Source organism: Labrus bergylta, chromosome 12 (genome assembly GCF_963930695.1).
Source record: "Labrus bergylta chromosome 12, fLabBer1.1, whole genome shotgun sequence".
Lineage (NCBI taxonomy): Eukaryota > Metazoa > Chordata > Actinopteri > Labriformes > Labridae > Labrus > Labrus bergylta.
The window spans coordinates 6,716,738-6,732,559 of record NC_089206.1 but is presented as its reverse complement, the minus strand read 5'-3'; the positions used below and the strand labels follow the sequence as shown (position 1 = coordinate 6,732,559).

The 15,822-nt window shown below is 40.3% G+C and overlaps 3 protein-coding genes across 3 annotated transcripts; 2 read left to right on the top strand and 1 right to left on the bottom strand.

Moving 5' to 3' along the window:
- Positions 1-624: 624 nt before the first annotated feature.
- si:ch211-210c8.6 (uncharacterized) lies at positions 625-3,746 on the bottom strand. The gene is made up of 5 exons (XM_065961684.1): positions 3,557-3,746; positions 2,175-2,280; positions 1,838-1,944; positions 1,460-1,632; positions 625-970 (listed from the first exon to the last, which is right to left on the bottom strand). Exons 1-5 carry the CDS (start codon positions 3,711-3,713, stop codon positions 692-694), a joined length of 822 nt encoding a protein of 273 aa, XP_065817756.1. The 5' UTR covers positions 3,714-3,746; the 3' UTR covers positions 625-691.
- On the top strand, positions 2,345-9,114 carry bin2a (bridging integrator 2a). The gene is made up of 13 exons (XM_020637775.3): positions 2,345-2,557; positions 4,733-4,840; positions 4,954-5,034; positions 5,204-5,258; positions 5,345-5,439; positions 5,619-5,714; positions 5,889-5,996; positions 6,081-6,166; positions 6,257-6,332; positions 6,436-6,518; positions 7,519-8,110; positions 8,203-8,271; positions 8,373-9,114. Exons 2-12 carry the CDS (start codon positions 4,757-4,759, stop codon positions 8,254-8,256), a joined length of 1,410 nt encoding a protein of 469 aa, XP_020493431.2. The 5' UTR covers positions 2,345-2,557; positions 4,733-4,756; the 3' UTR covers positions 8,257-8,271; positions 8,373-9,114.
- Positions 9,115-10,469: 1,355 nt separating this feature from the next.
- Positions 10,470-15,073, top strand: LOC110004330 (small cell adhesion glycoprotein). Its single transcript, XM_020659879.3, has 6 exons — positions 10,470-10,694; positions 11,049-11,083; positions 13,443-13,496; positions 13,621-13,680; positions 14,054-14,104; positions 14,209-15,073. The coding sequence occupies exons 2-6, from the start codon at positions 11,077-11,079 to the stop codon at positions 14,379-14,381; spliced, it is 345 nt and encodes a 114-aa protein (XP_020515535.2). The 5' UTR covers positions 10,470-10,694; positions 11,049-11,076; the 3' UTR covers positions 14,382-15,073.
- The last annotated feature ends 749 nt before the right edge of the window (positions 15,074-15,822 follow it).

Here is a 15,822-nt window from a genome sequence, read left to right as displayed (position 1 = left end):
TTGAGGCATAGTTTGACAACTTAAAGATGAATCGATTGAGTGTTACCAAAGATGTCGACCTACAGAGAAGAGAATCAACAGTATGTACACGAGGCAGTCTGGGAGTTTCCAGAAGGTCAACACTTGGAAGTTGTACTCGTGTTTTAACCCTTAATTTCTCAGGAATGGTTTAAACCAGTGCTCCCTCACTGGTCTACCCTCAGGACCCACCACCTCCTTCTCTAGGAATGGTGACCCACACTTTATTGTTTATTTCATGAAAGATTGTGCAATTTGGACTTCAGATGGAACAAAAGCGCATCATAGACTTCATGCAACAAAAAAACTTTTTGGGTCCCTACCCACCAGTTGAGAACCACTGGTTTAAACTAAATAAAATAAAGGAAAATGTCTCAAACCCTGTCAACACAGCGTTCTCATAGCTGAGTGAAGTCGGTGTAAACTTCAGATTGTTTGTTTCTAGTAATGTCAGAATAGTCAGAAAGTCTCTGATGAAGGACATTGGACCGGTATATTAAACTAAAATGAAGTCGTTCCACAGAGAGATCTTTTACAGAACGCTATCCTATATGAAGACGACCTGTGCTGAATTGGAAACTTAAATTTTAAAGAATTACAAACATCTTCTGTGAGGCGTTTATTGATTCAACAGTTGATTAAATATTCAATCATTATAACAAGTAGAAAACAATCAAAATTTGGGCCATGGCCAGAGCAGGGGAGTGTTCCTAATGTAGTCCTGGAAGTCCGGGTCGGATCCCCACTTCTTCATCGCCTGCTTCTCCAGGATGGGAATGCCGCTGACGTATCGCAGCAGGAACCAGACGAAGAGAGGCGACGCCGCGCTCAGGTACTGAGAACCCTGCATCACCGAGGAGGCCGAGAGCCAGAGACCCGACCACTGCAGGATCTCCCCGAAATAATTTGGGTGTCTGCTGTAGCCCCAGAGTCCACTCTGGATGAACTTCCCCTGGAGGAGGAAGATTAAAATTGGTTATTACAGTCAGGGTATTATGCATTACTGCAGTTTAGGGACACATTATTCATTAATGAGACAGGCTCGAAAATCCTGTTATCTAGTTGATAATAAAAACTGCTGACTGTAAAGCACAAAACCTAATGTCCTCACTGTTTTCAGAGGATGAGAGAAGAGAGTTAAACTGAATTTGTATGAACTTAATGAAGGGAGAAACTATTTTTTGATGTCTCTTTATGTAGGGAGAAAATTGAAAATGAAGATGACCGACTTAAAGCTCCTGTGTGGAAACTTGGCTCATGTTGATTTTGGCGCTCCCCTGTGGAGCAAGCTGTTTACCATCAATTTTTATTGTTTTCCTTTGCATCCACCTAATCACTGTTTATTTGTATTTTATGATGAACTTCTGTGTGTTTTTTTTTTTTGTGTGTATATGGACTCTGGCAGGGGTGTGGGGGGGTGATACGGACTAATATGACTTACAGCGTTATCTGGGTCACGCTTGAAAAACCATTTCTGCTGATCGGCAATCGCTTCGGTAGCAAAGCCGAGGCCCCAGATCGTCCAGCCGACGTAGTCCCTCGTTCCCAGGGGCACGTCCCGCTTCTCGCTGTTCAGCATGAGGGTGGGCAGGAGGGTCATAAATACCCACAACGCTGTGAGAAAACAGGTAATGATAACTCATCTTCTGCCGCCACGTTTGCTTCCATACATTCACAGACTAAAATGATCTAACCAACACCTCCTCCGCCTTGAACAAATGCATGTAAATGAGAGTGATTTATTCAAGGTAACTCTGCTGAGTTGGTCGAGGACTTCTGGGGTAAACAGAGGAAGGCTTTTCACTTTGCATGCAAGTACCTTGAATGGTCCAGTACACAAAGAAAGTCCCTGGGCTGTCTCTGACTTTGTTGAACCTGCGATCATGACCGTCCTTCAAGATCCGCATGAAGAGGAATGTTCCCAGCCTGCACAGAGAACACGGTTAACGTCTGTTCACATTAACTAAGGCATTATTCATTAACCAGACGTTAAGGTGTTTCATTCATTAGTTCCTCCTCTGACCCCTCCAAGGACCCTCCAAAACCTAACGTACACGAGGCTTCATGCAAGAAGATACAATCTGCATTCCTGTAGGGCTTTTATTGATCTGTGCGAGGGGGTTTCACTTTGTCTTTATCGCTGCTGTCTTATGTACCTGAGCCCCCACGCTGTCACACACCCAGTCTGCACCTTCTGACGGACGTGACTGGCTCCTCCCCAGATACGACTCAGGTGGGCGAGCAATATAAATGTGCCAGATCCTGTTAATAAAATAGAGAGAGAGAGAGAGAGAGAGAAGTTGCAGATTCAGGAGTGGTTGGGACATGGGTATGTCAAACAGCCCTGCGGAGTGCGTAAGGCGTGGTCAATAAATCTTTTACCCAGAATACTGCAGACAATTGGTTCCAAAGTTCAAGGGTAAAATATCCAGGAGCAGAGCGCGCAGGGCAGAAAAGAAGAAGAGGACGAGCGCAGGAGAAGTGTCAAGGTGACTCATTTGGGGGAAATTATAAAGAAGTCGCTCACTGGTGTGCACAGGTAAGTTGCGCTGTACGATCATCTGTACTAAGGCCTAAAAGCACCTTGAATGACTTTGCAAATTTCTCGCTTTATTCCTGGTTGAGCACTTGACTTTTTATGCACAGAACCTGTCACAGGTGTAACTCACCTTTTGAAAGCTCACAGTCAAAAGGGTTCAAATTTAAAGCTGAAAGGCTTGTGGTTTAAGTTTATATTAGTGATAACATGCTATGTAGGATAATCTGCCAATTCGCTAGATAAGTCAAAAATCGAAGCACATAAAGGCCAGGGTGACGCCTACTAGTCGCTCATTCTCAGCTCCAAACAGCCCAAAAAAGCAAAAGTAATTAATTTCGGCAACCACGTAAGAAGAAAAAAATAAGCAGAAAATCACGAATAACATTTGAAAATGTGGATTGTTTCCTACTTCATATATCTTATTTTTAATTTAATAGTTACAGATTCATTTTGTCGGTCATACGTTTGTCTTTACAGATATTTTGAATGTTTAATAGGACTGTTCGTGTGCTACGATTTTTATATTTGTCAGTTAAATGTTTTTTTTTAATGCAAAGGTAATAACTTTAAAACAATATAAAGTCTCAAAAAGCCGCCATCTCTGGTCTATAAAAGGGTCCCAGGATATCCTCTGTACGCCCCTGCTGACTCCGGGTCATTAAAGTTAAGCTGATTGGATCCTCATCTTAAGTTGAAGGAGGAGCTTTCTTGGCTGTTTCACAACAAATCTCTTTTTAGATAACAGCTTTTATAACTAAAAGGTTACAGTTCAACGTCTGAATTCAGATTTTAAAAAAAAGCGCATTTTAAAACTTAAATCACTGAACAGCTTAACAAAAATAAATAAAGTGTAGTGCCTATGGCGTGCTGCTTTCAAGTAAAGTCCAGTTTTTTACCGATAAATAAACACTGACTGCAAAAACCAGTCTCCACATGGCTTCAAATGAGCAACAAGGGGGACAAAGTAAGCCTATGTTGGCCCAGTTTTGTCCACATTACCTGCCAGGTCATAAAACTTCTCGGTTTTGAAGGCAGCAGCCAGAGCCCAGCCGGCCCACTGGATGCCCAGGTCTGCGGCGGCACATTTCACCAGAGTGCTCCCCATGATCAGGTCGTGCAGGTCGGCGAGCAGCGCCGAGATGTGATCGCTTGTCATGTAAAGCCACTCCTCCAACACCAGCAGCAACACACAAAAACACTTTGGTTAAAGTTCACCGCCGCTGCCGTTCGCCTGCGGGGAGTGGCTTCACCCCGCGGGGCACTCTGGGTACTGTAGTTGTTAGAGGATCAGCGCTTAAAAAACACATTTCCAGAGGTGCAGGGAGCCTCTAAAATCAAGTTTGTTGACAGAATCTAATTCCGAACATAAAAAAATGACATTAATCGGTGTATTTGGTGCTGCAAATTATGTAAGTGCTGCATAAATATTTTGAAAATTCACTACAATAATTGGTTATGATACTATGACATATTTGTAATTTGAGCAGAACTGAACTACATGACTTGGCATACATTCAAAAAATTACAATATAGTATTACCATGTGGGGCTGTGAGTGGTGTAATGGTATCTATTAGATATGTTCCCACAATGTTTTACTACCTCCTCCTGGTGATAATTAATGCTCATGTAGATGGATAAAGGGAGGTTGTGTCTTTGTATCCACATTTTTGATTTCACTTTTGATTCCGTAGCTTTTATTTTGTATAATCCAAAATGATCAGATAAAGATAGAAAAGATAGATCGTATAAAGTGCAGAAAGAGACAGAAAACCCAGAGAGCTTATTTGAAGCCTCCACTTCCTAAATAATGTTACATAAAAAAAAAAAACATAGTTAACATACAGAAAATAACATAACAAGATAAACATGTAAAACTTTTAATGAAGAATAAACATACAGTAACACTGACAATCAAACCTAAACTAGTAATTGTCCATGTATGAGGTTTATGAATATCTGCATGTGAGTGTGAGTGTGTGTGCAACATCAATTTTTACACCACACAAGAATAATAACCTCCATTCCCGCCTGTCATCCCCTATTCTCACTCTCCCCAGTTTTTGTCTCTATCCACTGTCGTACAGAATAAAGGCATAAGAAGCCCAGAGATAGACCTTTTGTTACCAGGCGATGTAGTAATGCACTGTTTCTCCTACTTATCCTTCATCATCAGGAATAAACACAATCAAGACCAAATATGGCTGAGAACACAAATTCAAAAAGAAGCTCCGGTGACTTTACTAAGAAATTACAGCGGCGACTGAGCAGAGGCAAAGAAAAGGTAACAGTGTGCAAAGTTTGCTTTTGTTTTTCCAAACATCAAGGGGAACATTCTAATGTCCATTAACCTGCTGTAAGCTCTGAAATATGTGTTGTTGTTTTTGTTTCCTGCAGGTGCTGCAGAGGCTGGGAAAATCGGTAGAAACCAGAGACGACTACTTTGAACAGTCCGTCCAACATTTCATGGACCAGCAGGTAAATCCTTCACCTGCTTTATGACGAGGAGGAGGAGACTTCAAAACAAACACCATCCCTGCTTATTTAACATGTTGGATGATTTATCACCTGTATACTGAGGGAATCAAACTTCATAACAGTAATACATTTAAAGCCTGACAAACATGCAAACCTCCTGTATCTGCAGACTGATGGGAACCGCATATACAAGGACCTGAGGCACTACATCAATGCAGTTAGAGGTAAAAATACGTTTGTTTAAGACGCTGCAGTGTGGCTGATTTTTGTCCCCCGCATGTCCCCTTGTGAACAATTCTGCTTTTTACAGACATGCGTGAAGCTTCAAGACGACTTTCCCAATCTCTGTTTGATGCTTACGAACATGAATGGGTTGCAGGGGAAGACCTGGGAGCCATTGTAGAGGTGTGTGTATAATCATCTGTGATTATATAAATCCCAGGGACGGTATATAGATGCTGCACTCTTCATGTTGTACAAGTTCTGAGAGATTCTCACATCGCCATGGGGACCAAACACCCCATTCGTTCCCCCCTCTCTTTATACATAATTAATGTGATATTTATGCTGCGCCTCTTAATCAGGGAGAGGATCTCCTGTGGAATGACTACGAGGTGAAGTTAATGGACCAGGCCGTCCGCACCATGGAGTCCTATGTGAGCCAATTCCCTGATGTGAAGGTAAGGCGAGAGTATAAACGCAAGCAGACAGAAGTGAATACACACAGACAGACAAAAGGCCTGAGAGAAAACCAACACAGACACGCACACAGCTTTCATATCCACATAAACACACACACACACACACACACACACACACACACACACATTATGTCTGTCTTGTTCAATCTGTAGGAGAAAGTGGCCAAGAGGGGGAGAAAACTGGTGGACTACGACTCCTCCCTGCACCAGCTGGAGGCGCTGCAGACGGCAAAGAAAAGAGATGATGTCAAAATAAAAAAGGTCTTAAAACACTACACTCATCTTTAATTGTGTAATTTGAACCCTCAAGAGTTCAAAAACTAATTCAAAATGTTCACTCTGCAGGCAGAAGAAGACATGAACGCTGCCAAAAGTGTCTATGAAGGCCTCAACAACGACTTAAAGGACGAGCTGCCTCAGCTCTTTGAAAGGTCTGATAGAATATTTACTGTTATAGAAATTTCTGAATAAAGGCGTGCACATTTTGTGACATAACATTTTTCATACTTTTACCTTTGTAGTCGTATTGGATGCTACGTTTCAGTGTTCTCATCTTTAGCAAGCTTACGAGACGTCTTCCATAAAGAAATGAGCAAGGTGCGTTTGGCTCTGCGTCAGCTGAAGTTGGAAATTTTCAGTGTTAAAAGGAAGTTTTTTTTCACACGTCCTTCTCTTTTTTTTAATTATGATTATTTTCTAGCTGAACCTGGATCTTGGCAGCGTGATAAAGGAGCTGCAGGCTCAACATCCAGAGAAAGTGTTCGCTGTGAGGGGAATGCAACGGTAAGCTCAGATTTTTATCTCAGACATTGAAAGTTTTTAAGAAAAATAAAAATTTGGCCCGTAATAGTTTGTCCTAAAAAATGATGTCACCATGACAGCTCAAGCTTCTTTTTTTTTTTTTTTTAAACCTTTCAGATCACAAAACACTGTTTTAATTTCTTTACTGATAAATCTTTGGATGTTTTGCATCCTGCAATAATTATAAATAACTTTTTTTTATTAGATATTTAAATGAGGGTGAAAAGATGATGTCTCCACGTGGGGATAAAAGAAAAACATACAAACCATTTTAAGGCTAAATGTTCACTTTTGAAAGTGTTATCAGCGTTTGGTTGTTAGAAATGAAAACTTTGCTGCAGCTTTCAGTAATTAAAGCTCTTGTGAGGAGTATCTCGCTGGTAATGAAACAAACTGAAATAAATAATAATGCCTCTTCATGACCTACCAAAGCAAACGAGACGCTCAGCGACAACACATTATATTTCTATACTTTTAGTTGCCTGTCACTCCTGCAGACGAGGCAATAAACGGCACGTTGCTGATACATCTGTTTTAAAGTTTTAACACACCAAAGATTCATTATGAGACCATGTTTCACATTTAAGATATATAGTACGAGTTTACTTTTGTCAGAAAACACAACTTACACATGTACAGGAAGCGATCAGCAAAGAGATAAAACATACTCTTTGTCCACAGGTGGCAACAAAACAAGTAAAACCTGAAAGATTAACAGAGTAATTATCAGTAAACACGTCCGACCTCTAAATCTCCAAAACAAAGATCCCCAAATTGAGGCCTTTGACGTATAGCAACGGATGGCCTCCCTTGACAAATGAGATCTCTGGTCTTAATGGGACTGGGGTCCTGGATAAATAAAGGTCAAATAAATAGTCAGGAATTAGTTGCAAATGAGAAGCTTACAACTGTTGTTGTCAATTCCTGCCTTGCTTTGTGTCTGATCTAACTTTCTAAATACTTTACTTTACAAATATTTCAGGTATGGTTCCCTGAAGAGACGATCTATGATGTCTCCTAAGGCCTGGAAAGCCAGCTTCTCCGAGCGCTACAGTCCTAAACCCGGACTGAGGCTCAGCTTGAAGTCTCCGGACAAACCCAGACATAGCACTCTGTCCAGAGAGAGCAGCACCCTCACAGTCACGCCGCAGTCATCCATTCTGGAGAGCCCCCCCTCTGAGTTCAGTGATCTTGATTCCCAGTCGATTCACAGTGAGACCCCCAGTTCTCCATCCCAAGAGGATTCTGCAGAGGGGGCAGCCGGGAGCAAGCTGAGGTCAGGACAAGAGAGCAGTCAGGTGGAGGAGAAGGATGAGAAGGAAGAAGAGTCCGAGCCTCCTGGAGAGTCTGATAATCAGGGAGATGGTGCCAAAGCTCCACCAAGTGACAGCAGCTCTGAACTGAACAACTCCTGTGATTCGGAGAGTCTGGACATGCAGCTGTCTGCAGCCAACGTCGGCGCGCTGCACATTGAGGAGAGAGACGACCTGGAGAGTCTTAAAGCAAACGGACTGGAGAACGGGGAAGTGTCTGGGTTTGACTCTGACATCAAAGACCTGAACAGTCCACACAAGGTTCGTTACTTGACACATACGCAGCTGCTCCTCCTTCATGCGTTGTCATCTGTCATGGACCTCTTGTGTGACATCACTTTTCTCTTTTCTAGGATGCTCCTGCAGAAAACCAAGCTACTCCAAACGTCAGAAACACTGTGGTTTAGAGCAAAAACACCGGGGTTAGTTTGTTTTTTAATTCACATAAATCTGTCATGTATTATAACCTTAACTGTTCAATTCATTCTTGAGCTGTTTATAACTCTGTGTTTGTTTTAAACAGAGAGGCTGAGAAGAGATGGAAGTTAACAGCTGCACAAAAGAAAGAAATGTGGAGACAGCCGCACTGAAACTCCCAACTGTGTTGTAATGAAATATGTGCTGCGCATTGACTTGTTGGAGTTAGATTTTCTATTGAACTTTTATCAAAATCACTTGTATGTATACTGTCGCTCAGAGTCTGGGTTAAATGTATTCTGTCATATTTTTTTTAACAGTTGTCTTAATTATCTTTTAAAGTAGATATAGCCTTTACAATTATAAGTGCAGGTTGATTTAGTCATGAATATTGATTGTTCACGAACATACATGCAGATCGGATCACATTGTTAGTAAGCTTTCTTACTGACGACACATCGCTGCCTATTTGCAGATCTACTGTGCTGTGACGTTAGTGTCAAACTTTCCACAGACAAAAGACTACTTAAAGGCAATTTAAATTATTTTTTACTTGTTTTGAATTTATTTCAAGCATTTTTGCTCACAGGATTTCAGCATTTACACATTTTTAAGCTTAATTTTCAACCTTAGTTTGAATCGGATGAAGATTATGGGCTCTTTTTAAACTGCAAATCTGTAACTGAAATAAACAATCATTGTGTGATTCTGAACAACAATCTTTGTATCATGTTCATACTGATATGATTAGTTTGAATGATTTGATGAATAGTGATGAATATGCAAACACTCAATGCTACTCCCTGATGTATACAATAAATTATTAAAATGCAGTTATTTAAATATAATGTGTGCACAGCTGTGTTTGCTCGTCTGCCAGTTGAGGTTAGACAAGATGGGAACAAAAACCAAGAGCTCTCACTCAGCACCATATATACTGTATAAAACATTGTCTGAATTTCAGTGACATCACCCATTGGTTACTGCAGGAGAATTTTGAAGCCAAGCTGTGGTGGGCGCCATAGTGAAAAGAAAACGCTGTTTCAACCTAACTTTCAGTTTATCTAGTAACATGCAAAGAGGTGCAGCTGCATTAATATGGGGTCTAATGGGGCGGGAGCAAAAAAAACATGCATGAAGCCTGAGTGACGTCACCCATTGGTTTCTAAAGGGCTGTCCAGGGCGGCTGCCATATTGGAAATGTTGACTCTGTCAAACTTACAGTCAACCGTTTTCTATGCTGAAATAAACTGCTGACTTCATACAGAGCCCAACTTGCATCGACGAAAATTCTCAGTGAAAGTAATTATCTATACGCAACAATTTATATTGATCCCTACCTCTATTTATATAATACAAATCCCCCCAAAATAGTCCAATCCTAGTAGTTAGTCATTACTGGATTCATTCATCAATACAAATATTTTTTTACTTTGTTACGCTACAGTCAAAGTTAGAAATTCAATTTGGTAATTTTTTTTATCATACGTGCAACAATCAGTTATTTTACAATACAACCAGATCATATTTTAAATTAAAATGTGTTTATTAAGATGACTGTCCCCCCTTCACAATGTGCATATGAGCCAAAAGGCCACGACTTGGCTTAATTTCTAAATATCACTATAGGGCTTTTTTTTTTGTAAAGCTAAACAATATGCATTTTTGTTTGGTTCTTTAGAGATCTACGATACTTAACACAGGAAATTTGCCTTCAGAGGTTTTTAAGCAGGTTGGGAGAAATTCTGTTTATTTGATGGATTGCCCCTTGAGATGAACCATCTCGTTTCCGAGGGGGGTCCAACACAAAAACAAAAACACAACAGTACAGTGTGATACAGACAGTCAAGCACAAAATACACACATAAACATAAAGGCTCTCAAACACCCATCCGCCCACGTATCCCTCCCGCAAAGGTAGATGCACACAGTGACATATGCAATCAAGATATTAAGAGGGGTAAGAAGACATTACCATTAGAAGCAGCAACATGGTTTTGTGAGAAAAGGTAGCAGTGATTTCTTTAAAATGTGTAGTGAATTTACTGCTCTGCTGTTTAGAGGTAGATTGTTCCAGCCAGAGGTTACTCTCTACTCTGGTCAACATTTTCAACAAAGGAGTGATACATCGCTCAGAAATGAAGATCTTTGACGCGCAGAGACAGAAAAGGGGGGGGAGGAAAAGGGAGGGGCGGAAATCGAGAGCGTGCGTGTGTGTGTGTGTGCTGCATGACTCACGAGTGCTGTGAGGAAAAAGTATATCTGCTTACTGTATTTCACAGACGCAGATTTTCTGGTCACGTTTCACAGCCTCTCTCCCACGGACTACGTTTCAGACTGAAGTAAAGCAGCGTTGCGTTAGTTTTGTCCACCTTGAAAGTTTATTGATCCCCGGGACGTGTTTGTGACTCCGCTCCGCTGCGCCCAGGTAAGGCTCAGGGGAACAGCTGTGATGAACAATGTCTTGATTGAGAAGTGATTGAAACTGCCTTTTCAAAGTGGAAAATTAGCGTACTTGTTAAAAAAAAAAAAAAAAGTCCTCGGGGGTGACTTTGAATCAAACCAGCTCCTCTGAATGTTTTCCTGACTTGTCCTGTTTTAGTGACAGGACAAAGAAACTCCACCGAGTCATGAAGCAGCAATGGTGGAGAAGGTGCCGACCGGTTTCATTTGGGTCATTGAACATGTCACACTCGAGGGCCCGCCTGGTTAGAAACGGAATTGCGGAAATGTCAGTGGTTAGTTAGAGATGTGGTTGTTTATTTGTGTGTTTTTCTAACAGGAAACGGGGAGGTTAACCAGCAACAACCATGAACAGTAAGTCTACCTTAAATCTGCTTTGATTAAAAAAGACTTCTCCGCAGGTTTTGGACTCTTTGATTAGATTAATTGCAATTTACTTTTTTTTTTTTTTTTTTTTTTTTTAAATATTATTTCAAGAGTAGAGTGATTTATATTTTCTTTATAAACAATGAAATTAATCCCCAAATAATTTGTGTATAGGCTAGGGCTGGGACGATATGGACCAAAACTCAGATCTTGATATTGTTTAGCTGAATGGCGATACTCGGTATATATCGACGTGTATTTTATTAACAGTGAAAACACATGGAAAAATAAAGTACCTGTTTGTGAATTTAAAAAGCAATATTATAAAATAAAAATGTTCCTTAAATATAATAAAAGAGAGAGAGAGAGAGAGGAGGAGGAGCAGGGTTAAGAGGGACAGACAGTCAGTCATCATCAGTGAGATGAGAAAAAGGCGACCTGGCACCTCTGTAACGTTATTTTAATGCAACATAAACTATATCGATATTAACGATATTGTCTTACCCTATATCTTGTTTGAAAATATATCGATATAGCTTAAAAACTCGATATATTTCCCAGCCCTAGTATAGGCCGTGTTTTACTGGTTTAATTTGACACGTGTTTGATGAGAAAAAAAGACCAGAGTCTCTGAATCCTGCACCTTTTAAATGTGATAAGTTTCCTGTAGGTACGTCAAGTTTTGTTCATGTTTGTGCTGCATGTTATGTTCTTACTGCACTGTTTACAATAATCTGACCTCTGTCTGAAGTATTTATAGTAGAGCATCACAGCTGAGCAGGTTGTGGTCCTTGTTAGGTGTTCAATGTGAAGTTTTGTGTAAAGTTATTTATGAAAAATCAGGCAACAGTTTAATCGGTACAAAATCTGGGCACAATCCAGCTGAAGGCAAATGTTTTCATTCTAGATTTTAAAAATAAATAGATTTGTACTAAGAGGGCTATTTATGTTATAAAAATAAAAAAAACAAGCAGGAAGGATCAAAGTGAAACTAGACTGTAACACAACTAAGGGGGTTAATTCATGGAACAGCTGCTGTGAAGAAATGAAAACATGTCAAACATTAGGAAAGTTTAAACATATTTTCAAGAATAACATATTTAACAGATTTATAATTTCAATGAGAAAAAGTGAATCAATATCAGTTGTAAGGTCCGTGTCATCTACCAGTTAATGTGTTTATTATATTTGTTACTTAGCTAGTCATCGTATTCTTCTACGTTATTTTTGTAAAGCTCAGGCCTTGGATTAATTTATAAAGTTAAAAACAGAAAAGTGGTAGGACTGGATAGGTTTTTTTTACACCCTTTTAGAACAACAGAAATGCTCTCATTGTTGTTTGCTTTGTTTTTCATGTATGTTTTGATTTTTACTTTAAAAATATGTTTTAAATAAATGAAAATGAAATAAAAATGAGTTCCTCCCCCTCTAAAACGTCAGCCAGGCTGTCGTTTCTCTTCTCTTCATGCCCCTCTTCTGTTCCCTTAATCTGACCCTGATTTGTAGCCCAAACATCTGATCGCTGTATCAGGAAAATAATCAACAGATTTATCCACAATGAAAATGAGCGTTAGCTGCAGCTGTCCTTTTATTATTGTGAAACCAGAAGGACACCATTTTTACTTTATGAAGTTAATTTATATTGTGCTTTACACTCTTCTAAAGGTCACAGCTTCAGAAATAATGAGAATCATGGATTGTTTAATGAGCACCTCTTTTGATGAAGGAGACATTTATTTAATAGTTCAAGCAGAACTCACAAACCTCTGATTACTTCTCGTGATAGAAACGTCTTCTTATGAAGTCTTCGATATATCGAACTAAACGTTTGGAGGATTAGAAACTGCCTTCTTCACAATCCTTTAACCTCAAGTCATAACCACAAATGTCTCAAACTGTCAAAAGTCCTTTTTATTTTCAGTTTTACATGACCAAGAAAAGCAGGAAACTGTGGAATTTGTTCACCTTTAAACCAGACAATGTTTGGCATTTAATTATGACACAATTTTGTAAAACTCCTGATTGCATAAATTAGTCATGAATGAGGTGAACTTCCTCCTCTGTTGTTTTTAATAGTCAGGGATTCCTACTTTTGACTGAAGTGAAATGTTGCAGTGCTTCCTCTAGCAACTATTTCTGTTCTCCGATTAGGTCATTACATCAGAGGATTCAGAAATGAATCAAAGAGAAGGCGGGTTAGTTTCTCTGCGAGCTCTTAATAATCAGATTAGTGTGTCCCAGCAGCCATTATTCAGTCTTCAGTTACACAAATCACCTCCAGCAGCAGTCTGTGATAGAGCTTGACGCTGAGACATTTTCAGCATCCTTTTTTTTTTTTATCTTCCAGCATCAGACGTTATGTCTTTAACAAACCTGTCCCAAACCGCCACTGTGACAGAAGGTGAGTAACACTCTTTTCTTCTTTTAGATTTGTTCTGGTGTGAGTGCTCTGATATCTTTAACCTTTTTAAAGATTGTTCTGTTTTATCGATACACATTGTGCTTTTTGTTTGTTGTTTGGTCAGCACCAGATACGGGGCTTCTAACATCACGTCCGACTCTGGCAGACACGACCATGACTCAGGGTAACTCCTACACTTTCTTTTTTCTTTCTTTTTTGGTTTTCATGTTTTCTAAAACCGGCACACACACAAAAAATCAGTCTCCTCCTGGACCCACACAGTTCTGAGAAAGTTCTCCTTTACACTAATCCTGTACAGTAAAACAAAATCTTCATCTTCTCTGTCGATGGTGCGGTCAGGCCCTCTTCTACGAGGGTGCAAACGGTTTCATTGCACCCCTGGTATACATTTCTGCACCCTCAAAAACACCCATAACACCTACGCTGTTGTTCACTGCTGTTGCTTAATCTCAGAAGCACCCTAAGTCGTTTTGTTCTAGAACCGCGCCTGAGTGTTGTGAAAACTAATCTTACTTGTTTAACCTTTTGCCCCTCAGTGATGACGACAGCAGCAGACCCGATGGGTCCAGACTCTGCAGTTATCACAGGTAACTCTTTGTACCTTATTGTAAAAATCATGCCACCCGCGTGAAGGGAAAATCTCTCCCAAAACGGCTTTATAAATAAAGCTGTATTTTTCTTATTTCCGCAGTAGTGATAGTCCTCATCCTGCTGACGGTAGCAGCTTTGGCCTTCCTGCTTTACCGGTATCTCTGCCATAACAAAGGAGACTACAGGACGACGGGGGAGCTGGCTCCAGGAGAGGACCCTGACGAGGATCACAGCAACCAGGCTGTGAGCGAAAAGAAGGAATATTTCATATAAACCCGGTGAAGATTTCCAAAAGAGCCCCAAAAAAAAGAATTGGAAAAAGTCTGCAGAGGACTGAGAAGAACTAGATGGTTTTTTTTCCCCCTGTTTGTGTGTTTTTGTTTTTATGAAGGCTGCAGAGAGAAAACCTTGTTGAGGAGTTTTGTCCTGACAGACGCTGAGGCGCACAAGAAGCTATACCAAAGATTGTTCTAGATGGAGGGAATGTATGACGGATGAGGAGCAGGTGGCAGGCCAACAGGTGTGTTCATATTAGCAGAGCGAGGCGTGAAACAGTTGGTCAGGTTTTTTTTTTTAAATGTCACTGACATGATCAGTATCAATCAGAACGTAAGACTAGCTCATTTATGCTACATTATTTATCAGTCATGGTTCATTTGTTTTTCAGATTTACTGTATTTGACTCCAAACACAACGTCTAAAAGTTTGTTTTGGGGAAATAGTTACTTTTTGATATGCTTTTAAATGAAAGTTTTTCTATGCAGTTCTTTTTTATAAGCTTTTCAAAAAACAACAACGTCATTCTTTTTAAATGGAGGGTGGCTAAGTATGATTTGTTATGAAGTTTTGTTGTTACTGGTTTTGTTTTGTAATACTCCTCTCCAAACACTGTTACTGATGACTTCCCTGTTTGAGAGAAATAAGGAAGGCAATAAACTTGTTTTTGTACCAGTGTCATCAAACAATGTGTCTGTGTTCAGTGATGTTTAATGTTATTATTAGAGCTAAAGAAAAACAATCTACCATGTGGATTGACATCACAGTTTCTGTCATTTTCACCCCAAGAAGATCCAAACATTTGCAGGTTTCAGCTCCTCAGAGGTGGCGATTGCTGCTCTCTGTCACGTCTGATCATGTTAACGACTTACTTCATGAATTGGCAGCCCATAGTTACGATACTTTGAAGATTTACTCACAACCTCCAATCTGAGTCTGAATTTCATGTTCAATGAGTGACATTATTTATTTTAGAGGATCTGCCACACGTGGTGGTGCAGTGGTTAGCGCTGTCGTCTCACCACGAGGAGGTTCCTGGTTTCGAGTCCTCGTCAGACAGGAGCCTCTGTGTGGAGTCTGCATGTTCCCCCCCCCTCTGCATGTGTGGGTTCTCGCTGGGTACTCCGGCCAATTAGTGATTCTAAAATTGCCTGTAGGTGTGAAAGTGAGTGTGGCTGCTTGTCTCTATATGTCAGCGCTGACATATAGCCCTGACTGGCGATCAGTCCAGGGTGTCCTCCACCTCTCGCCCAATGACAGCTGCTCCAGCCCTCCACGACTCCAGATGGATGGATGGATGGATTCTGCACACTGGTGTGAGTACGTTAGTTACCCCTATAGTTTCATCAAACATCCCAAACAAAAGTTACAATATATCTTTTTCCTATGATTTTGGGCTTTTTCATGCCGTCATTGAGAATAAGAACCATGTTCAGTC